The sequence below is a fragment of the Mirounga leonina genome, unplaced genomic scaffold, assembly GCF_011800145.1.
Source record: "Mirounga leonina isolate KUSES-001 unplaced genomic scaffold, KU_Mleo_1.0 Mir_174, whole genome shotgun sequence".
NCBI classification, from domain to species: domain Eukaryota; kingdom Metazoa; phylum Chordata; class Mammalia; order Carnivora; family Phocidae; genus Mirounga; species Mirounga leonina.
The window spans coordinates 84032923-84054373 of NW_023270451.1; the positions used below are offsets into that span (position 1 = coordinate 84032923).

Consider the following 21451-nt stretch of genomic DNA (forward strand, 5'->3'; position numbering starts at 1 on the left):
CTGGTAAGTGTCTCTTCGGTCTTTTACTTCTCTCCATCTCCTCTGGCACCGCCACGGTCCACAGTCCCCACCACCTGTCACCTGGACTGCTCATGGACAGGTGTCCCGCCTCGCCCCCTCCAGCCAACCCATCCTCTGCAAGCAGCCAGTCATCTTTCTAAAATGCATCCGTGTCAACATCATTCTATTCCTGCCCTGCCCAAACCCTTCCATGGCTTCCCACTGCCTCTGGATAAAGTCTGAGCTCCCTGGTCTGTGCTGAAGGCTTTCCTGGTCTGCGCATCCTCGTCCTTTCTCGGGCTACTCAGGCCTCTCATTCAGTGCTCACTCTATGAGCCAGCGGTGCTGGACTTTGGACCTCTGCATGCACCGTCTTCTCCAATCTCCCCCTTCACCTGGCTCCTCATGCTTATTCTTCAAGCCTCACGGTAGAGATGTCCTCATCCTGCAAACCTCCCTTGACCTTTCCTAGATTTGGGATGTCCTCACCACACCCCCCCAAAGCCCTCTGGGCTCGCCCTAGCCGAGGACTTCTGACATTTCTTGCAAGTCTGTCTGTCTCACTTACTATCCTTTCTCAGTGCCCAGTGTAGTGCTTGGCAGGCAGTAGGCACCCAATAAATATTGGCTAGGGTTATTTTTGGTGATGGTAATGCTAGAGTTGGAAACGGTCTCAGCCCTCATCAACCAACAATCTATGGTAATGAGACAGCTGAGTTGCAAGAAAATGAATGCTCTGCTCCAAGTCCTATGAGAGGCACAGGAGAGGTCAGTCCTGAGCCTTCTCCAAGTCCAGCATGTTCCCCAGCATCCTCCTCTCCCCTTCACTGCCAGGCAGCCAGCCAGCCAGGCAGCCAGCCAGCCGGCTGGGCACACGCAGCTACAGAGACGTCTGGATCAAACATCCATCAGAAAGACAGAACTTAGGGGAAATGGTGTTGGGAAAGCAACCTTCACCTGCTGTTCATGTCCTTCCTCATGCTGCCAGGCAGGGAGGCAGGTGGGGCTGCTGTTCCGAGATCTCCTCGGGAGAGTTCCAGAACCCACGGTGTTGCACGCCATCTCCATGGGAAGGGCCAAAGGGCGCCCTGCCCCTCTCTGTAGTCCCTACAGTTTCAGCCTCAATACCTGCTATGAGAAATGCATGTTCATGTTTATTCCATCAAATGTCTGAGCTAGAAGCAGGACAGTGGTTTAGCAATTAGCTCTATTATATTTTCATTTGGTAGAGCCCATTACCAACGCCTGGCTAAATTTAACTCACCCGGGATAGGAAGGGATGGTCCTTTGGGGGAGGACTCAGGTGGGGTAGTGGATGAGAAGAGTCAGGTGTTCCCCCCTCTGTGCTCATGTAACAGCCCCAGAACCTTCAGATTTTAATTTTAATGACACGTTAAGTACACACATAACCATTCTTTCATTCCCCCTGGAAAGGCTCCTGACCCAGTCAGGCCTTGGGGGTGGGGGGTGGGGCTGGGAGGGTCCAAGAAACAAACGTTCTGATGGGGTCTCTTGGTGAGCTTCTTTCCAAGACTCACGTCTGAACTGTTCCCAGCAAGGGTTCACTCTTAGCATTGTCTTTGTCACAGAATGTCAAAGCTGGTTATCCTTTCCGGACTTTTCTCTCCAGCAAGATAAAGAGGGAAGAACAGCCATCGGGGCGCAGGCCATCGTGCTCAACGCCCAGAAGATCCCGGCCTGGGTCTCTACAACCAGCGAGCCAAGGAAGGGGCCTGGAGAGAAGAGGGCTCAGAAGAAGAGGGGGGGCGCTGCCACCTCTGTGGGAGCGGGCCAGGCTGGGGCCGAGAGGTCGGCGTCGGGGGCGGGGTGGGCGGCGTGGGCGGCTTCGCCGTGGATGCGCTGGTGGCGCACCAGGTGGGTCTTGCGGCTGAAGCTCTTGCCGCACTGCGGGCAGGAGAAGGGGCGGGAGCCCGTGTGGATGGCCTGGTGGCGCACCAGGTTGGTTTTGGAGCTGAAGCTGCGGGCGCAGACGGCGCAGGCGTGGGGCCGACTGCCCGTGTGCACCGCCTGGTGGCGGCCCAGGTGCGACTTGCGGCTGAAGCGGCGGCCGCACTGCGCGCAGGCGAAAGGCCTGGCGCCGCTGTGGGCTCTGGAGTGCGCGACCAGATTGGGCCTGGAGCCGAAGCGGCGGCCGCACTGCGCGCAGGCGAAGGGCCGCTCGCCCGGGTGCGCCCGCCGGTGCCGCGCCAGGTGCTGCCCGTGGGCTAAGCCGCGGCCGCAGTCCGCGCAGGAGGGCCGCTCGCCGGCGGCAGCGCCCTGGGTCGCCGGGCCGTCTCCGGGCGCGCAGGCCACGGGCTCGGCAGCGGCGGGGTCCACCGTGGTGCCCAGCGCGCACTCGTCGCACCCAAAGGGGCGCCCCTCGCCGCGGTGCAGACGCTGGTGCGTGGCGAGGTTCTTCTTCCAGCCGAAGCTCAGGCCGCAGTCGGAGCAGGAGAAAGGCTTGGGCCCGGGAGGGGACGGGGTGGGGGACGGGGCGGGGGACGCCGGCGAAGCGGGCGCGTCGGGAGAGGACGGGGCGCGGCCGGCCGCCTCGTGCACCCTTTGGTGGCGCACCAAGTGCTGCTTGTGCGTGAAGCTGCGTGAGCACTGCGCGCACTGGTAGGGCCTCTCGCCGGTGTGGATGCGCTGGTGGCGGATCAGGTGTGTCTTTTTGCGAAAGCGCTTCTCGCACTCGGTGCAGGGGAAGGGCCGCTCGCCCGTGTGCGTCTTCTGGTGCGAGCCCAGGTGGATCTTCTGGCTGAAGCGCTTGCCGCACTCGGCGCACGGGTAGGGCCGCTCGCCGGTGTGCGTGCGCAGGTGGCGGGTCAGGTGCGCCTTCTTGCTGAAGCGCTTGTCACACTCGGAGCAGGGGAACGGCCGCTCGCCCAGGTGGCTGCGCAGGTGCAGCAGCATGTGCGCGCGCTGCGCGAAGCTGCGGCCGCAGTCCGGGCAGGCGCAGGGGCCCTCGCCGCGGTGCAGCCTCTGGTGCAGCCGCAAAGTCAGCTGGTCCCGGAACCGCCGCTCGCACTCGCCGCAGCCGTAGGGCTTCTCCGAGCTCGGGGCCCAGCCGGCCAGCGCGAGGCCGCCCAGCGCCCCCGGGGCCCCGGGCTCCAGCTTGTACGCGGCGGCCAGAGGCCCCAGGTCCGGCGCGGGAAAAGGGCCGGGGAGTAATGGCAGATGCTGGGGCCATTCGCCCTCCTCTTCCGCCTCCTGATCCTCCTCCTCCACCTTCACCTTCCGTATCATCCACTCATCCCCTGAAAGGTCAAAAGCAGGCGAGCCAATTAAGCCCCACTTTCACGTAGGCCACGTTTATTTGCCAATAGGAGCACCGCTTCTGGAGCCCCGCAGGCTGGCTCTTGTTCTCTCCATTCTACTGGAAGTTTCCCGGGAATGACCAAATCCGAAGGTCACCGTTCAGTCCTCCTCCTGGGTTCCTTGCAGCCCAGGAAGCTGGTGAGAGCCCCCAGTTCCTCCTGGGTGGGGGCTTTCTCCTGGGCTCCCGCGGGGCTGATGAGTGTTTTCCCTGCCTCTGCAGAAGGCACGGGGGACTTTTGTGCCCCCTGAATATAAACGCTGCTCAAAGTTCAATCCTCGGGCTTCACTCTGGGTTCATCTGCTCACGTAGTTAGCTGCCCCAGAGCTTCCAGCCCCTTCTGGAACCACAGTCTCCCATCAGCTGAGCAGCTCTAACTCCCTTCTAGTGGTCACGGAGTTGCCTCTCCAAGGCTCCCCCTGCCCCTAACTCCCTTCATTCTTGCCTCTGGAGCCAGGTGGGAAATCCCAGTTTAGGAAGAGGACGATGGAGTTTACAGGAATTGGGGAACCAGTGAACAGTGCCAACCTCTGGAGAAGCGGGGAGCACCCTCTGGGGGAGCAGGTTTGAGGTGGGTCCCACTGGCCCTTTGCCTCTCTTGGGCACTGCAGTGGTCCAGCCAAGAGAAAGGAGCTCAGGGCCCAGACTGGGAGCGTCTACTTGGGTTCTCCTCTGCCACTAGCCAGTAGTGTGACCTTGGTTAACTTACCTCTGTTACCGCTCTGAGCTCACTGTGTTAGTTTGCTTGGGTATAAGGGTTGTGTTAGTTCGTGATTCCTAAACATGGTGCCACATCATCATCTCCTGGAGACTTTTACCAAATGCATCTATGGGAGCAGGGTGCATGAATCTGTTCTCTTTCTTTAAAGCTCCCAAAGTCATTCTTGTTTAAGAACCACTGAACCAGATGAGCTGAGTCCTGTCTGGCTCTGGAAGTCTGTAATAGCCTGAGCACTCTTGGACATGCGCACACAGGCTGCCAGTTAGATTTACTCCCAGTTTCTTTCACCGATCCATCAGTTCCAAACAACTATTTATCCTACTGTGACACTGCTTTCGTTTTCATTATGCCACTCTTCTACTCAAGAACCATCAACAGCTCCCTATTATTTACAGGATAAAGTAAGTTCGAGCTGCATCTGAGGTTCATGCCAACCTAGTCCAACTGTCTTACTATGTCCAGGCATAAATGCTCCTCCGCAGCCAAGCTGGTCTGCTCTAACCCCAACCACACGTTGACGTTTCTGTATTAAAGTCTCTTCTCAGCCTAGAATGTTTTCTATCCTCCACCCCACCATCAGAGCTGATGTCTACACCTCCCTCAAAATGTAGCACAGATCACCAAAATCTTTGACAAATCCAATGCAGGAGGCTCTCTTACCTACCTAGAGCACTTACTGTTAACACCGTTATGCTGCCGTGCAATGTGGCTTTATTGTTATTTGTTCTTTTAATTCCTTATTCTAGTTCATATTAGTGTCATCTCAGCTAGATTTTAGCTCCTGAAAGGCAGATGTCTTGTGTTCCATTTCTGTATGTGTCTAATACAAACGAGGATTGCCACCATTTATTGAGTGCCAACCACAGATGACACATGGTCCATCCACTGTCACAAAGCTTCCCGGGAACCATGAAGTGACTCTTCTCCTTGCTCACAGGTGAACAAACAAGCTCCTGGAGGTGAAGGAGCCTATCTAAAGTCACTGGGCTAGGAAATGGGGAGGAAGGATTCAAACCTGGTCTGTGTCAGCCTAGGGGCAACCTCGTCGTTCCCTTCTACCTAACGCAGCCTGGACCTAGCAGGCCCTAAATAAGCCCCTGGAATAAGCGACATCAGTCAGGCAGAGGGTGCTCAGTGTGGTGGGAGTGCAAGGGAGTGATGGCAGCATTGTGGAGAGAGAAATCAACTGTTGGATCAACCTGGGTTTGGGGGAGATGAGTCCAGTACCGCAGATTTGGAGACTTTGGGGACCACCGAGGCCAGTGGAGATTTGGGGGAGGGAGCTTGTCTGAGGGGGGAGGCAATGAAAAGGTAGGTCTTCATGGGAAGGGTAATTCACGTGGTCAACAAGTACACACATAGACAGGGGCGGTAGGAGGAGAAATTCAGACTTCTAGAGGACGTTGAGGTGAGGGTGGGTTTCTCTGGGTGACCAGCCTCTCTGAGTCCTGTCATCTGTGATGTGGAGTTCCCTCTGGGGGCTGAAGCTGTACCTCAGAAAGGTGCCAGGGACTGATTCATCTTAGGTTGGAAGTGCCTGAAGGGGCTGCCTCATCAGATAGCAGCCGGGAGTTGACAAGGCCCCTGTCCCCTCTGCCTGGGCCCCCGGTGGGCTGGAGAGATGGGCGGACTTACCTGGGCAGGAGCCCACGGGCTCGGCCTTCTGTGGCACACACGCCTGGCCTCCTCTGCGGGGGGCTTGAGCTTCTTCAGTGTGGGCGCCTTCCTCTGGTCTGGGAGCCTCGTGCCCTGGCAGAGAACAGGCTACCTCAAGGACTCCAAAGACATCCTAGACGGACAGAGGTCCCCGCTGGCGCCATCAAGCAGGGGCTTTTGCAACCCCAGTCCCAGCCCCACTGGCAGGATTGTGTCCCACATCATACTTGCAGGGACTGAATTCCCAGCTGCCCCTGGGCAGCCTCAGGCTCCTTCAAGCAGGAGCAGCTGCAAGCTAAGGCTGTGGGGTTGCAAGAGCCACGAGGGGCTTCTGGAATATGTGTGGGAGGTAGTGGAAGCAAGGAAAGGTCCCTGCCCTGGGACTTGCATGAGACTCCTAGGAGGGGGCTGCAGACCTCCCAGCCACCAGAGGGACCCAAGTTCCAGGCATATCATTGCGCAAGATCAGAATGTCAAGAAGCCAGACATGGGAGCTCCTTGGCCACCTTCCTCACCTCTTCCAAATCTTGCTCAAATCTTACCTTCCCAGTGGGGCCTACTCTCACTGTCACACGATTTAATCATGCAGGCCTCCTCACCCTGCCTTATCCCTGGCCCTCCCTATAGCACCTATCCCCTTCTGACACAGTTTATAAGTACATTTGTTTTTATATTTGTTGTTTGCTGACTTTCTGCCCTCACTAAGATTAAGCTCGTGGAAGGCAGGGATCTTTGTCTGTTTGGTCACTGAGGTATTCCAAATATGGAGGATAGCACCCTGGCACTTAATAGGTGCTCACCAAATACTTGATGAGGAAGGAAGAGGTAGATCCCACCCCGAGCCACTGCTCATGGGCCCCACCGACTTACCAGAGCACGTGCCCAGCATGCTGTCTTCCCTGGAAGGGGACATCCGCTCCTGGTTATTATGGGACCCTTCCCCAGGCTCACTTTGGGGGGCCATCTCCGGCTGTCCCACAGAGAATCCTGTTATAGGCGGAAGGATGGGACCAAGTAAAGCGTCTAATACAGGTGATCAAAGGGAGGGGCTCTTCCCCTTCCCCAAAACAGCTAAGGGACTTTTTCCAACTTGGCTCAGGAAGGAAGGGTCTCTAGCCAGCATGACAGGGGAGAGCCAGGCTCCCCAGCAGCCTGGCCAGGTATCCACCTCAGCCCCTTTGCACTAAGTCAAGGGCAGGTGAAGGAAAAGATAGACTAGATTTAAACATCCGGGTGCTCTGGGGGTCCACATGTGCGCATGCAGTCCGGCACATCCTCCACAGGGCCAGGCATGGAAATAGACCCTGATGGAGCTGAGGCTGCCCTACAGGCCCCGGCAGGGGGGGGAGGGGGGCGGGGCGCCTCTGGGGTCTCAGGGTTGCCATCTCCTGAAGACAGCAGGTAGGGAAGCAGCAGGCCTAGGGTGCTGCTGAATCCTGCCTCCCGCCACCCACGTTCCTTGAGTGCTGCTGGCTCACCCAGAGAGCTGAGGGCCTCAAAGGTCTCTCTCATGGCAGCCCAGGGTAGCTCCTCCTGGGAACCAGGCCACACGCCCTAAGGAGAAAACACATCCTTGTTCACATTCTTCTCCCGACAGCTGCCCCCTGGGCCTTGGCTCTGCCCAACGTCTCCCCATCAGCCATCCCCAGGACCTCCAAAGGTGATGTCCCCAGGTACAGGTAAGGGGAATGAGGGAAGATGGGTTTCAGAAAGCCAAGAGATCTTTGAAGGCCAAGGCCAAGGCCCTGAAGCCACTTCCGCAGGCTCTGGTCAGCTCCAAAACTCAGCTGCACCCCTACCCTCGGCTGGCGGGTCTCTGAACCAGGCCCAGCCCACCAGTGCTCCCCACCCCCCAGTGCCCTTGCCTGGGGACGTCAGGAATCAATCGATTCTCTGGGGGGAGGGTGGAGAGTGGAAGACCGGCGTGGGGAGCCGGGAACGTCATCTCCTGGGCCCTCCGGCTGTCACTGCAGGAGCTGGTGAAATAGGAGCCAGCCGAGGGGCGAGGGGCGGAGGTGAGTGTCACTATTGGGCCACCGGTGGGGGAGGCCCTCCGAGGAGGGTCTTTGCTGAAGGCAGGAAATGGCTCTTGCTTCCTCTCCCCAAAACCCTACTTCAAAACCAACGCCCCTCCCCCTCAGGGCTTCCCCGGGCCGCCGCACCCCGCCCTCGAGCCCCCTTCCCAGCTCCTCCTCCAGCGGGTTCCCTTCCCCCCCCCCCGCGGACCCCTCTCTCCTCCCCCCCCCCCCCCCGTCTCTCTGGCAGCCATCCCTCTGCCCCTCCCTTCTCCGGCTCCCTCTGCCTTCCGCCCTCTCTCCCCGCCGAATCCGGCCGGCTCCCCAGCCCCGCCCCCTGCCCCGCCCCCCGGCTCCTCCCCCTGCTCACAGCCGGGCCAGCCCCTCCCGGCCCCCTCCGGTAGGCCCTCCCCCGCCACCGCCCCCCTGACCCTCAGCTCCGGGCAGTCGCGGCGACAGCCCTCCCCTCCTCCTCCCCCGGCTCAGGGCCGCCTTTCCCTTCCCTCCCGGTTCTCCCCCAGGCTCCATCCCCCTCCCCGGCTGCACACCCTCTCCCTTCCTTTCCCCCTCCTCTTTTCCTTCCTCCCTAACGCCGCCCTCCTCCTCCCCGCTTTTCTCCCTCACCCCGCACTCCCCTCCCCTCTCCCTCTCCTCCCCCACTCTGGTTTCCCTTCCTTCTCCTTTCCTCTCTTCACCTCAGTTCCCTCCCTCCCTCCCTCCCCCCTCCCCAGCCCTCCTCCCCTGTCCCCACACCATCCTCCTCCCTCTCTCCCCACCTCCCTCCTGCAGCTTGCCTTCCCCTCCGAGGCCCCCGTCTCCCTTCCCCCTTTGCCTCCCCAGCAGGCTCTCGCTTCCCTACCCTCCCGGTCCCCAGTCCCTAGAACCGCTCTTCCCCTCCCCCTTCCAGTCCGCTCCCCGAGCTCCCTCCCTTGTCCCCAGGCTCCCCCAAGCCTGGGAGTCTGTGGCTTACGGCTCGCTCTGGACCTTCTCACTGACCCTGCTCCTCCCCACCCCTGCCTCCCAACACACCTCCGCTTCCCTCCCCTCTCTCTCAGTGGCTACCTTCCCCATTTCTGTTCCCCACTGACTTCTACCCCCCCCCAAGTTTTCCTCCCGACCAGACCCCTCCCGTCCCACCTCCCCGCCTCCGTTTGTCCCCTAGAGCCTCTTCGCCCAGACCTCACTCCAGGGCCCAGCCCCTCCCCGGCTCCCGGGCTCACCTGTCAGCGCCCTTCTCTCCCGCCCCTCCCAAAAGGCCAGATCCCTTGGCCTCGTCGTCCCCCCTTCCCCCACGGCCCCCCTCCCACACTCCCTCTCCCCTGTCCGGAGACTCCTCACTCCCTCCCTTCGGGAGCCTCCCAACCCTCTCCCACCGACTCCCACCCGGCCCCCTCTCCCCAGCCTCCGCCCCTCCCTCCAGATCCGCGGTCCTCCTCCTCTTCACGACTACCGTGACCACCCCCAAGCCAGGCCCTCTCTCCCCAGCCCCAGCCCCTCCCTCCTCCAGCCCCTGCCCCTCCCCTGCCCTTTCTTGCCCCCCCAACCCCACCCCACCCCCTCCAGCGCTCCCAGCGCCCCCACCCCCGGGGCTGTCACCTGCGCGGAGCGGGCAGTGACTGAGTGTCGGTGTAGAAGGGGAAGCGGGCGGAGCCGCCTGCCGCTGGGCGCCTCCACGGCCCGTACCTGGCGGGCTGGCCGGTCGGGTCTCCCCGCTGCTGGCGGGACCCAGGCGCCCCGGCCTTCTGTCCCGGCCGGTTCTGCTCGCAATGGCGCCCGCTGCCTGTAGCTCGGGTGCCGACTGCCCGAAAGACTGACAGACTGACAGCCCCGAAACTTCGCGGGGAGGGGAGAGGAAAAGACGCGGAGGGAGCGGGAGCGGGGAAGCGGCGCCCGGCAGGGGGGAGGGGAGCGCGGAAGCGGGAGGGGAGCTGCGGGGCACCCCGTGGGGGAGGTAGGGGCAGGAGGGTGCTGGAGTGGGGTCGCAGGAGGGCGCACGGCGGGGTTAGGCGTGCAGGTGACGATGTGGAGGGACGGAGGCCCAGAGTAGGTGATGGAAAGTGGGAGCCTAGGAACGAGGTGGGGGGGAGGGAAGAGGGGGAAGGGAAGGGAGGAGTGTTGGGGGAGGGGTGGAGGAGGGAGAGGAGGCAGGGAGGAAGGGCACGCGGGCGGCGCGGGAGGGTGCTCGCAGGCGCCGAGGGAGGAGCCAGGGGAAAGGTGGAGCGCGAGGGGAGGGGGTGCGGTGGGGAGGGGAAGAGGAGGGGGCGTGCTCGGAGGAGGAGAGCCAGTGAGTGTCTGCGTTGCTGTCTTTGAATCGCGAGTCCCCCCCCCCACTCCCCCCCGGAGCGTATCTGTGCGGCGCTTCGTCGCGGTGGGATCGAGTCTCCCGACTGTCGGTCTGTGGGGTCGATTTGGGAAACCCCGCCCCCGCCCCTGCTCTCCACCGCGATTCCACCGGGATCCGCTCAGACCCACAACCGCCGGCCGATTCCGGAGGACCCGATTCGACACCCGCGGCGGGAGTCGGGTCACTAGGGGCCGCGAGGGGTGGTCGAAGGAGACCGAGCTGGGCCTCAGTGCCCGCCGAGAACGGGCTCTTTGAAACAGAAATTGGGGTGGGGGGCTTTGAGCCGGGTCCCCAGGGAGAAGGCGGGGCTGGAGAGGAGGCTCCAGGGGGTGAGGCTGGAGGCGGGCTGGGCGGAGACTCAGAGGGCGGGGTCCCGGGGAGGGGGCTGCTGGGAGGGGAGAGTTCTCTGGGCGGGGTGGGAGCCGGTCCTCCTACTGGCCTGGAAACCTGTACCAGTTAGGTGTGGAGGGATGCCCTCAGCCCTTAGATCCGGTTTCTGGGGGGACTTGGGGTCCCCGCCCGGGTTATGATGGTTTTCTTCGGCCTTGCCACCCAGGCACCTGACTCCTTCTGAAAGCTCCCTATATCCTGTCCTTGTCCAGCTGAAATGTGGGCTGGTTATTCCAGGCCCCCTCTCCCATCTCTCTTTCTCCAATCTCCCCTGGCTTCCAGCTTCCTCCCTCCTGCCCTCTTTAGGGGAAAGGGGCATTGTGACTTGGGTTTCTCCCCATTCCAAGTGTTGCCTTATCACCTGCAGTTAAAATCCAGAGCTGGGAGGGAGTCCTCCAAAGAGAGGCACAGCTCACAGCAGGGGCACCATCAATATTCTCTGCCGTTTAGGAGAGGCATGGGAGCGGGTGGTATCTGGGAGAGCACGGGGTACCTCGGAATCAGCTGGGAAAGGGTCTTCAACCTCCTGGATGGGCTCCTTCAGCTAGTCAGTGCCCAATGGGCTCATGGCCCCAGGAGTAGATGTCTCTTTGTGCTAGGGTGGGGCATGAGCACTTGTGAGACCTGCAGAGGGGGTGTGAGCATGTGAAGCAACAGGGGGAGAGTGGATGGGGTACGTGTGTGAGAGATTGGGAACAGCAACATGCTCATGGCCCAACCCTGGCCTTTTCTGAGGACCCCACCTGAGAGCTCCCTGAGGGACTCACTGCACCCTCTTTGGGCCACAGGACCAGTGGTGGGCCCAGGAGAAATGCCTAGATTGGCTCTGGTTCCCAGCAGCTTCCTCGCCCGAGGTGGGGTAACTATGTGGGATGCTCAGTGGGAGAGCAGATTTAGGGGATGGAGGTTTATGGAATCTGAGGCCCAGGCCACATTCCAGCCTGGGTGTCCTGGGAGTTGGTAACCAAGATGTAACCAGGATTCACCTGGGCCGCCTGCTGCCCCAACCGGATACTCAGATGATCCTATCCCATCCGGCTGCCTTGCCCCCAGGGTTAGGGGAGGCTGCCTTCCAGGCCCCTTTGTCTCCTACCACCACCCCCAACACACACACTTTCCACCCTTGCCCCTCCTCCCGGAGGCTTGCTCTATTCCCCTCCCCAGGCTTCCTGGTTCTGGACCCTAGGAGACTCTCAAAAGGAGACCAGAATGGACCCAGCCAGCCACACATAATCACCCCCAGTAAGAGGTTGGACCACAGAGGAAAGGGCACATGCTCTCCCACTGTCTTCCCACAGTTCAACCAGCCTGGAAACTCAGCTCCTTCTGCTCACTGGTCCTGGCTTCACAAGTGCCTACTGCCTACAAGAGGGGGCAGGAGGAGGCAGGAAAGGGAGCAGGGACAGAATCACAGAAGTTTAGGGCTAGAAGACCATATCAGTCATTTGGCACAATAACTTAACCATTTTGTGGGGTCCTAGTTCCTCTTGAGAATGTAATAACAGTTATGGAACTATCCTCAGGGAAATGTGTACACACAATTTCTTTTTTTTTTTTTTTTAGATTTATTTATTTGAGAGAGAGAGAGCAGGTGCGGGGGGGGGAGGGGCAGAGGGAGAGAAAGAGAATCTTAAGTAGACTCCACGCTGAATATGGAGCCCTAACATAGGGCCTGATCCCACCACCCGGAGATCATGACCTGAGCCGAAATCAAGAGTCCGACGCTTAACCAATTGATCCAGGCGCCCCTGCACACACACAATTTCAAAGTGGAGCCCCTGAGTCACCCCCAAGCATCCCTGGGAAGCCCCTAAATTTTTTACTAGCAAGGAAACTGAGGCTCACAAAGAGAAGGTGCCTTGTCTGGAGTCCACCTTAATTTATGGCACAGGCTGAGGGTGGAAAAATATCAGAGGCTCAGGGTGTCTGGCTGTGGCCTGGACCACATGCACCCCCCCGCTGAGCGCACAGACAGGAGTAAGCGCTCGTGCAAGCACACACACACACACACACACACACGAGGGGCAGGAAGGGGACTGTTTCCAGGAGAGCGGGCCTCTGAGGGGATTGTGCCGTGTGCAGGCAGGTCCAGTCTGGTTCCGAGCAGCTGGTGCCCTGGGGCATGGGGCTGAGATAAAGCCTCCCCAGCCCCATGGGCCTCGTTCTAGCTGTCTGGCTGCCTTGGACGCATTGAAGCCTGGCTGCTGGAGACTGCAGTGTGGGACGGGGGGGCCAGCACTGGCCTTTCGGCTCACCTGCCGCAGCAGTGCCTTCCCCAAACCCAAGGCTCACGGCCCCCCAAAGGTGACCTGGGCGGGGAGCACCATGCTGCTTCCTGCCCTCCTCTTTGGGATGGCATGGGCACTGGCTAACGGGTAAGCAGCCCAGGCTGGGGCCCCTCTCACTAAGATCCTCTGCTCCCGCCTCACGAACAGGACCCTCTGGGGCAGCCAGGCGCCCTCCTATGCTTCTTGCTCCCAACCAGCCTCCTCTTCAGTTCACTAACCCTTCCCTGGGAGGGGCTCTTTGGGGAGTGGGACCACAGGACAGGGCTTCTTGGCAATAGAGGGGCTGGTGACTGTAGCTGTCATTCCCCATCTGCGGGCAGGCGGTGGTGTGAACATACGCAAACCTTCCTGGTGGAGGAGGAAGTTGTCCCCCACCAGGAGGACCTGGTGCCCTGCACCAGCCTCTACTATTACCAGCGCCTGGGCTGGCAGCTGGACCTGTCCTGGAGTGGACGTGCTGGGCTCTGTCCCATCTACAAGTGAGTGAGGGTCGGCGCCTGGGGTAGCTGCTGAGCAGGAGAGAGCAATGGAGCCAACATTCTGGGGGGAAGGTGAACTGGGTGGTGTCCTGGAGAAGCAGGCGTTTGGAAAGTAGGTCTGGCTGGGTTCAAGAAGAGTCAGGGGTGTGGGGTTGGGGACAGGCGGCACAGGGAGCAGGCAGTGCGGGGAGAGGTACGATGTCTGCTCCCTGTGCCTCCCCTCCAGTCTGCCTTCCCAACATCATTCTCACTTTGCACAAGGGGAAATTAAGACCTGGAAGAGATGGGACGCCTGGGTGGCTCAGTCGTTTAAGCGTCTACTTTCGGCTCAGGTCATGATCCCAGGGTCCTGGAATCGAGTCCTGCGTCGGGCTCCCTGCTCAGTGGAGAGCCTGCTTCTCCCTCTGCCTGCCGCTCCCCCTGCTTGTGCTCTCTCTGACAAATAAATAAAATCTTAAAAAAAAAAAAAAACCACCAAAAATATATTAAAAAAAAAAGAACTGGAAGGGAAATTACATGAGAGAGTCACTCAGAGAATAGATGACTAGATTGAATGTCCCGGGCCATTCTCAGGGACAGGGACGGGGCTGGGCTGAACACTAACATCTTCTCTCTGCTGCCCTTTCGGTGGACCCAGGCCCCCAGAAACCCGGCTCACTGCAAGGAACCGGACAGTGAGGGCTTGCTGTCCAGGCTGCGGGGGCAGCCACTGCACCCTGGGTAAGCACCTGCTATTAGCCCAGATCTGTGGTTTCGTGGAGGCTTCCCCGGGGAGAGAAGCTGGGTCCAGGCTGACTGTCTGGGTCGCCCCATTCTCTCCCTCCACTCGCCACAGCCCTTGCAGAGGCCAGCCCTGGGGGCCGCTGCTTTGCCACTCAGCAGTGCCAGCAGCAGGCGGGCTCAGCTAATGCTTCTGCAGGAAGCCTGGAGGAGTGCTGTGCTTGGCCCTGCGGACAGAGCTGGCGGGAGGGCAGCTCCCAGGCCGGCCTCAGCTGCTCCAGCCGACCCCTCCCAGGTGGGTCTGCAGCCCTGGCCATCACTTTCTCCCCCTGCCCAGGCACTGCCACATAGAATCCTTGAGCTCTGGGCCTTCCTGCAGGGCCCATGCCCATTCCCTTGCGCTCTCGGATGAGTCACCTCCCATCCCTCCTGCCTCCAGAGTGACCATTCATTCACTCTCCACCTGCCTCCTGCTCTGGGGGAAGCCCCGTGGCCTCACGCTCCACCCTCCTGCCTTCACACTCAGCTCACAGTTGGTGTATCTCCTCCAGGCAGCACTCCCTCTCCAGCCGTCCTGCAGCCCCTGGCAGGGGCCGTGGCCCAGTTCTGGAGCCAGCGCCAGCGGCCCTCGGCCACCTGTGCCACCTGGGCGGGCTCCCACTACCGGACCTTTGATGGGCGCCACTACCACTTCCCGGGCCGCTGGGCTTACCTGCTGGCGGGCGCCGCTGATGCCACCTGGGCCGTCCACCTCACGCCCCGGGGCACTGCCCCCAGCCTGGGCACTGTCAGCTGGTGAGGAAGGGAGGTGGGGAAGGACACAGGAAGGGAGCTGCACAGGGGGAGGAGGTGAGCCGCTGAACACCTCTTCCACTCTGTGTCTCCCCGCAAGGCCCGAGTAATGATGGGACCCGAGGAGGTGCTGATCCAGGGCAAAAATGTCTCTGTGAACGGGAAGCTGGTACCTGATGGGGAGTCTCAGCTGCTCCACGGTACTGTAGGCAGCAGGAGACTTCCCAGGGCCCCATTTGTTCCTCGGGGACAGCCTGCCTACCCCCGGGGGCAGGGGGCAGGGGACAGCAGAAGGGGCAGCTGAGTGGGAGACTGCTGTCCCGCCCCCCACTGCGATTGGGGGGTATTTGGAAATGAGGAGCCTGCTGAGGAGCCAGGAGGTCATGGACCTAGTCTCCAGGTTGACTCCTGCAAGCCAGCCCCGCTCATCCCCTCACAGTGTGGCTTGGGGCAAGTCCCTTACTAACCCCTCTGAGTATCAGGACGCCTGGCCGGCTCAGTCGGTAAAGCAAGGGACTCTTGATCTCAGGGTTGTGAGTTTGAGCCCCACGTTGGGTGAGGAGATTACTTAAAAATAAAATCTTTAAGGGGTGCCTGGGTGGCTCAGTTGGTTAAGCCTCTGACTCTTGATTTCAGCTCAGGTCATGATCTTGGGTTCATGAGATGGAGCCTGGTGCCAGGCTTTAAGCTTAGCAGGGAGTCTGCTTGGGATTCTCTCCCTCCCCCTCTCCCTCTGCCCTGCTCCCTGCTTGTGTAATCTCTCTCTCGCTCAGATAAATAAATCCTTTAATAAAATCTTTAAAAAAAAACCCCAAACCCACAACAAACCTCTTTCCCCACCTGCCTCTCAGTGCTGGGAGGTAGGGCTTTTGTGCTATTAGGTGGGACCCTGACTTACTAGAGCTTTTTTCCTGGTCTTCGGTCCATGAAGTGAGGTGGGGGTGGGGTTGTGTGTGTGCGTGCTCACAAGAGCTTTGTAGTTTACTTATTTCTTGGAGTTACTTGCTCAAGAGAGCATCTGTAGTGTCCACGAACTTCTCAAAGAGCGCTCTGATGGGAAAACCAGTTGTTTCTCCTTTAAAGAGTATGAAGTGCAGAATTCTCTAGAATTGTCAAAATTCCATCTCCTCTCCTTCCCTGAGCAGTCTGCGCCTTGATGTGATGGTGGGAGGGGTGGGAAGTGTGACTCCTGCCTTCTCCTGCCCAGGGCTGAGCCTGCAGTGGCAAGGGGACTGGCTGGTGCTGTCAGGGGGCCTGGGGGTCATTGTGCGCCTGGACAGGTCCAGTTCGGTCTCCGTTTCTGTGGACTCTGAGCTCCAGGGACAAACTCAAGGTCTCTGTGGAGTCTACAATGGCCAGCCTGAGGGTAAGTGGGCATGACTCGGTTGCTGGTATAGGAGGTAAGGAAAGACTGGAGAGCCCAGACAGGGCACCTCTGCCTCACCCTTCCCCAGATGACTTCCTGGAGCCCGGAGGGAGACTGGCTGTGTTAGCTGCCACCTTTGGGAATTCCTGGAGGCTCCCTGACTCCGAGGTGAGACTACAGTCCCCAGGGAGCCCAGGCTCAGTGCCCTGCTCCTGGTTGCTCCCCAGCTCCTGGCTTCTGTGATACCTCCAAGCCTCTGTTCTCTGTCTTCATCACTGGCCTTTTCCCTGGAACAGGGCCTGGCCCTCTCCCAGACCCTTGGTGGGGGGCAGGCTCAGGGTCCCATGGACTTCAAGTGGTGAACTGACCACCCAGGGGACACACTCAGCAACCTGGTCACTGACCAGTTTGGGTTAACTAGCTAGTTATGAAACCTCCTGCCTGTGGGTTGATGTGATCCCAGCTCCCCCACCCCCTACCAGAGCTTACGACTGTGTTGCCCCCCAAAACCCCAGGTTGTCTGGGCTGGTGGCCATGACAGTGGGGACCTGAAGCAGCCGTGAGGGTAGTGGCCACTTTCCTGGTGTCCTGGTTAATGTCCCTCCTCCCCCATTGACCTGAATTCAATTGTCTCCAGCCTGGGTGTCTGGATTCAGTGGAGGCCGCCCAGGGCTGAGGACCCCCTGAGCGGCACAGAGGCAGGCACGGAGGCTGAAGCCCAGGATGTGTGCCACCAGCTGCTGGACAGTCCGTTCAGGGAATGCCATGCCCAGGCATGGGTGGGGGTGGAGGTGGTATCCACCACCAGAGGGGCGGGAAGGAGTGGGTGCTAGAGAGGTGCCAAACAGGGAATCTGGTCCTGTCGTTGCTTTGCATGAATGATCTCAGAGGTCCCTTCTAGTGCTCATTCTGTTTGATTCTAAGTCAGAGCATGATTGAGGCAAGAGGAGAGAGTGCTGGTGAGGCTGGTGGACTGAGGGGCTGTCCTTTCTCTGAAGGCTCCCCCTGCTGAGTACCACCAGGCCTGCCTCTTTGCCTACAGTTCTGGGGCCCCAGCAGGCAGTGGGCGAGAGGCCCGTCGGGAAGCCGTGTGCACCACCTTGGCCAACTATGCCCAGGAGTGTGCCAAGCAGCATATCCATGTGGGCTGGAGGAAGCCAGGCTTCTGCGGTAGGGCTGGTGCCTGTCCCTCTTTGCATAGCCCCTGGTGTCCCCACCCTTTCTGACAGCAGCCCTGTGACCCTGGTTTCCTGAGCGCTGGGCCTCCTCGCACGCGCCCTCTCTTTGGGCTGCAGGCAAGCGGGGTCTGGCGGGAGGAGGGGGACCCTTGGACCTCAGCCCACTCCCGTGCCCCCAGAGCGCCCGTGCCCTGGGGGCCAGCTGTACTCCCCTGCACCTCGGCTTGCCCAGCCAGCTGCTCAGCAGTGGGTGAAGGAGGGGAGGGGTCCTGCCGGGGAGCGCGCGTGAGCGGCTGCGAGTGCCCGCCGGGCCTCTTCTACCCTACGGCTTCTGGCTTCTTCTACGGCTGCCCCTGCTCCCACCGGCGCCGGCCCTACCCCTGGGGTAGGGGACACCGTGCGCCAGCTGTGCAACCCCTGGTGGGCCCGCGGGCCTCGCTGGCCCTTCGGCCGCGTGGTGCCCTCGGAGCCCTCCCTTCTGCTGTCTCCTCAACCTGCCTCCCCTTCCGGGGGCCCCTCACAAGGGACCTGTGACCTCTCCTGGCATAATTGATGGCCCTGCTTAGAGACCTAGCCAGTGACCTCCACCGGCTGACCTCCAGGCCTTGCAGCGTTACAGGGGTTGCTGGCGGAAGGAGGGCCCCGGGGCTGGCCGGGGGCAGGAGCTCGTGGGCTCCGAATCAGAGCGCGCTCCCGCCCCGTGTGCCCACAGCGTGTGCCAGGACGGCCGCTGGCTCTGCGCGCAGGCGCCGTGCCCAGCCGAGGGCGCGGTGGGCGGGGACGGGCATTACCTCACCTTCGATGGGCGGAGCTTCTCCTGCCGCGGCCGCCCGGGTGGCCGCTCCAGCCTGGTGCAGGTGGGTAGGGGGTTAACGCCGGGAGGAGGCCTCAGTGGCGCTCTGTAGGCGAGAGGTGACGGTCGGGAAACCTCTAAATAAATCAGTGAGAAACACACAGTCATTCCGGGAAAAGCTGAGAGAGGACCGACTCTGGAGGGAGGATGGCTTGCCGCAGACCCCGAAAACCTGCCCTTGGGGTCCTGGCCTCCGCCTTAGGTTCCCGTGATGTTCCCACCCTAGCCCAGGGGCACAAAGCAAAACCCATCCTCACAGTCCTTTCTCACAGTTCGGACTGGCTGGGCTTATCACAGGCTATTTCCTGCAAAACAACCCCAGGAGAAATCTGGGTTCTCCTTCCTCCCCAGCCCTCCCCCAATCAAGTTAGGTGACTTACCAAGTTCAGGTCCATAGACACAAACAGGTGTGGACATATGCCGCAGATTTAGCACGTGCGTGCCCAGAAACAGAGAGATGAGCATGCATACCTGCGGGGAAAAGGGAGAGCAGGCATCTTGCACCAACACGCACACACACGCGCGTGCACACACACCTCTACATACTTACACACGCATGCCTGTGTGCACACACACGTAGAGATACTCACAAGTGCTAGCGCTTGCCAGGGTTAAGCCCTATACCTCACCGAGAGTGTGGCTGGCAAGAAGGTGCTCAGCACGTGCGTTGGGTGGGAGCTGCCTCCAAGTGGGTGCTGTAGGCGTCCTGTAGAGCAGGAGAGGGTGCAGAACAGACCCTGTTCTCGGGGTCTTCCCCACCTCCACCCTACCACATTCCTCACCATCTGCCCCAGGACTTGAAGGGGCAGTTGCTGATTGTGCTGGAGCATGGGGCCTGTGACACGGGGAACTGCCTCCACGCCATCTCTGTCTCTCTGGGGACACCCACATCCAGCTCAGAGACTCAGGTAGCCCTCTCCTGCGATGTGCTCCCCCCCAATCCTCATCAGCCCAGTCCCGCAGGGGTAGCCCCTCACAGGCCCTCTATTCCAGGGGCTGTACTCATCGATGGGCAGGACGTGGGCTTGCCGTGGCGTGGGCCTAAGGGCCTCAGTGTCTCCCGAGCCTCCTCCACCTTCCTACTGCTGTGCTGGCCTGGGGCCCAGGTCCTCTGGGGAGTGTCTGACCCCGCAACCTACATCACTCTGGACCCCCGCCATGCCCACCAGGTGTGCTGGGGGGCAGGCCAGTGGCTGGGCAAGGCCACGGTGGGCCCGGATTTGACTGTCCCATACCCACTCCTGTGGCCCAGGTGCAGGGTCTGTGTGGCACCTTCACCTGGAACCAGCAGGATGACTTCCTGACACCTGCTGGCGATGTGGAGACCAGCACTGCAGCCTTTGCTAGCAAGTTCCAGGTGGCAGGCGAGGGAAGCTGCCCCGCAGACGACAGCGCCCCACTTTCCCCCTGCGGCACCCACACTCAGCGCCACGTTTTTGCGGAGACAGCTTGTGCTGTCCTGCATGGCCCCACCTTCCAGGTAGCCAGATTGGGGGTGCTCCTGTTCGCACCTGTAAGATGGGGTCAACACCTGCTTTGCCCTCGCCCTGGGCTACTGGGAGGGCCCTGCTCCCTGCCGTGGCCCAGGAGGTGGCAGTGGGGACTGGAGGGAACAGGGCAATCTGTGGAGGGGGAGCCAACCCAATTTTTTCCTCCTCTCCCCCCTCAGGAATGCCAAGCGCTGGTGGACAGGGAGCCGTTCCACCTGCGCTGCTTGGCAGCTGTGAGCGGCTGTGCTCCTGGCAAGGACTGCCTGTGCCCTGTGCTCACTGCCTTTGCTCGTCCCCGTGCCCAGGAGGGTGCCCGGTCTCCCTGGAGGACCCGCACGCTCTGCCGTGAGTCGGCTCAGCCAGCCAGCCCCACCCCCAGGCTCCTCCTCCCAGCCCCTTCTGGCAAGAGCCCCGAGGGATCCAACAGCTCTGTAGCAGGGGAAGGTGCCCAGGAGGCCCTCGGACCTTGGCAGTTTGCTGGGCTTGCCTTGTTTCGGAATTCCAGAAGGGCGGGCCGAGCAACAGTAGTTATGCCCCTGACCTGCATGTGTCTCTGTGCCCAGCTGTCCCGTGTCCTGGGGGCCAGGAGTACCAGGAGTGTGTCCCAGCGTGTGGTCGAAACTGTGGGGAGCCAGAAGACTGTGGGGAGCTGGGCAGCTGTGTGGCTGGTTGTAACTGCCCCCCAGGACTGCTGTGGGACCCCAAGGGCGAGTGCGTGCCCCCCAACTTGTGCTCCTGCCGGCTTGGAACTCATCGCTATGCCCCTGGCAGTGCCACCATGAAGGACTGCAACCGCTGGTGAGGGCGGTGGCCTTGGGGGGAGGCACAGAGCTTGGGGGTGAAGAGGTGGAGCTTAGAGAAAAGGGGCCGGGCTTGTAGCCCTGTGGGTTAGGGCGGGGCGACAGAGCACTCACAGCTTCGCCTCGTTGTGGAGCACTTCAGGCCTATAAAGCACTCTTGTACATCATCTTATGTAATTCTACCGCATTCTTACAATGACCTAGTAAAGTAGGAAGTGGAAGAATTGTTCCCGTTTTGCAGATGAGGAAACTGAGGCTCTAACAGGCCACACGGCTTGCAGAGTCACACAGCTGGTTAATGATGAAGGACTAGAACCCAGATCTCTGAATTCTGGTTGACTGTGGTCCAGAGGCTCTTCCAAGGGTTAGGGAGAAGTAAAGGCCAGTTCTGGACCTGTGGAGTCAGGGCCAATGGCCAGGGCTTGGTGGGTGAGGATGAGACTTCAGAGAATCCCTCTCCTACCTGGCTGGGAATGGGGTTCTTTGAGAACCTCAGAGCCCAGAGAATGGCCCCATTGGAGCTGGGGCAGGAAAGGGTGACCATGTCCATCCCGCATATGGCTGGTGCGGGGAGCAGCCCCACTTCCTGTGCTTGTAACTGAGGTGTGGGGGGTGAGATGCTCAGGTCTCCAGAGTCAACGTTAGGGGCTTGGACCCCGTGGCTTCCTGAGACTCTCCCAGGCCAGACCAGAGGCATCTGGAGGTGAGTCCTGCCTTGGGCCTGCCTCTTACCTGCCTCCCATCCTCGGCAGTGTCTGTCAGGAGAGGGGCCTCTGGAATTGCTCTGCTCACCGCTGTGGCCCCCAGCAGACATTCTGCCCCCGTGACCTTGTCTATGTCCCTGGTGCCTGCCTCCTCACGTGTGACAGCCCTGGTGCCAACCACTCCTGCCCCCCGGACAGCCCAGGAGCTGTGTCTGTCCCCCAGGCACCGTGCTGCTGGTAAGTCTGGGAGGGGGCTGCACGAGGCACCGTGGCCCCTGCTCCACCCAGGGCACTGCCCTAGCCCCCCTGGGTGTCTGAAACGGTGGGTGGCGGGTCACG

At 60.7% G+C, this 21451-nt stretch overlaps 2 protein-coding genes across 5 annotated transcripts in view; one reads left to right on the plus strand and one right to left on the minus strand.

Moving 5' to 3' along the window:
- Nucleotides 1–1382: 1382 nt before the first annotated feature.
- Nucleotides 1383–9521, minus strand: ZNF467 (zinc finger protein 467). Of its 4 annotated transcripts, XM_035021348.1 has the most exons (6): nucleotides 9305–9355; nucleotides 7559–7669; nucleotides 7172–7247; nucleotides 6564–6680; nucleotides 5673–5786; nucleotides 1383–3257 (listed from the first exon to the last, which is right to left on the minus strand). In XM_035021348.1, exons 3-6 carry the CDS (start codon nucleotides 7203–7205, stop codon nucleotides 1750–1752), a joined length of 1773 nt encoding a protein of 590 aa, XP_034877239.1. In that variant the 5' UTR covers nucleotides 7206–7247; nucleotides 7559–7669; nucleotides 9305–9355; the 3' UTR covers nucleotides 1383–1749. The 4 variants fall into 4 exon arrangements, with proteins under 4 accessions (XP_034877239.1, XP_034877240.1, XP_034877241.1 ...); XM_035021349.1 differs by lacking the exons at nucleotides 7559–7669; nucleotides 9305–9355 and adding an exon at nucleotides 9392–9521; XM_035021350.1 differs by lacking the exon at nucleotides 7559–7669 and having other exon boundaries at nucleotides 9305–9366.
- A 3246-nt stretch (nucleotides 9522–12767) lies between these two features.
- Nucleotides 12768–21451, plus strand: part of LOC118020596 (SCO-spondin-like) — a 52609-nt gene continuing 43925 nt past the window's right edge. The window contains 24 exon segments of the mRNA XM_035020327.1: nucleotides 12768–12817; nucleotides 13051–13209; nucleotides 13847–13929; nucleotides 14045–14224; nucleotides 14481–14687; nucleotides 14690–14724; nucleotides 14822–14921; nucleotides 15929–16087; nucleotides 16176–16255; nucleotides 16725–16759; nucleotides 16761–16860; nucleotides 17086–17257; nucleotides 17445–17474; nucleotides 17477–17643; nucleotides 17645–17685; nucleotides 17978–18122; nucleotides 18913–18991; nucleotides 18994–19026; nucleotides 19112–19287; nucleotides 19371–19598; nucleotides 19788–19953; nucleotides 20172–20406; nucleotides 21161–21315; nucleotides 21318–21349. Coding sequence (XP_034876218.1) covers nucleotides 12768–12817; nucleotides 13051–13209; nucleotides 13847–13929; nucleotides 14045–14224; nucleotides 14481–14687; nucleotides 14690–14724; nucleotides 14822–14921; nucleotides 15929–16087; nucleotides 16176–16255; nucleotides 16725–16759; nucleotides 16761–16860; nucleotides 17086–17257; nucleotides 17445–17474; nucleotides 17477–17643; nucleotides 17645–17685; nucleotides 17978–18122; nucleotides 18913–18991; nucleotides 18994–19026; nucleotides 19112–19287; nucleotides 19371–19598; nucleotides 19788–19953; nucleotides 20172–20406; nucleotides 21161–21315; nucleotides 21318–21349 — 2847 coding nt within the window.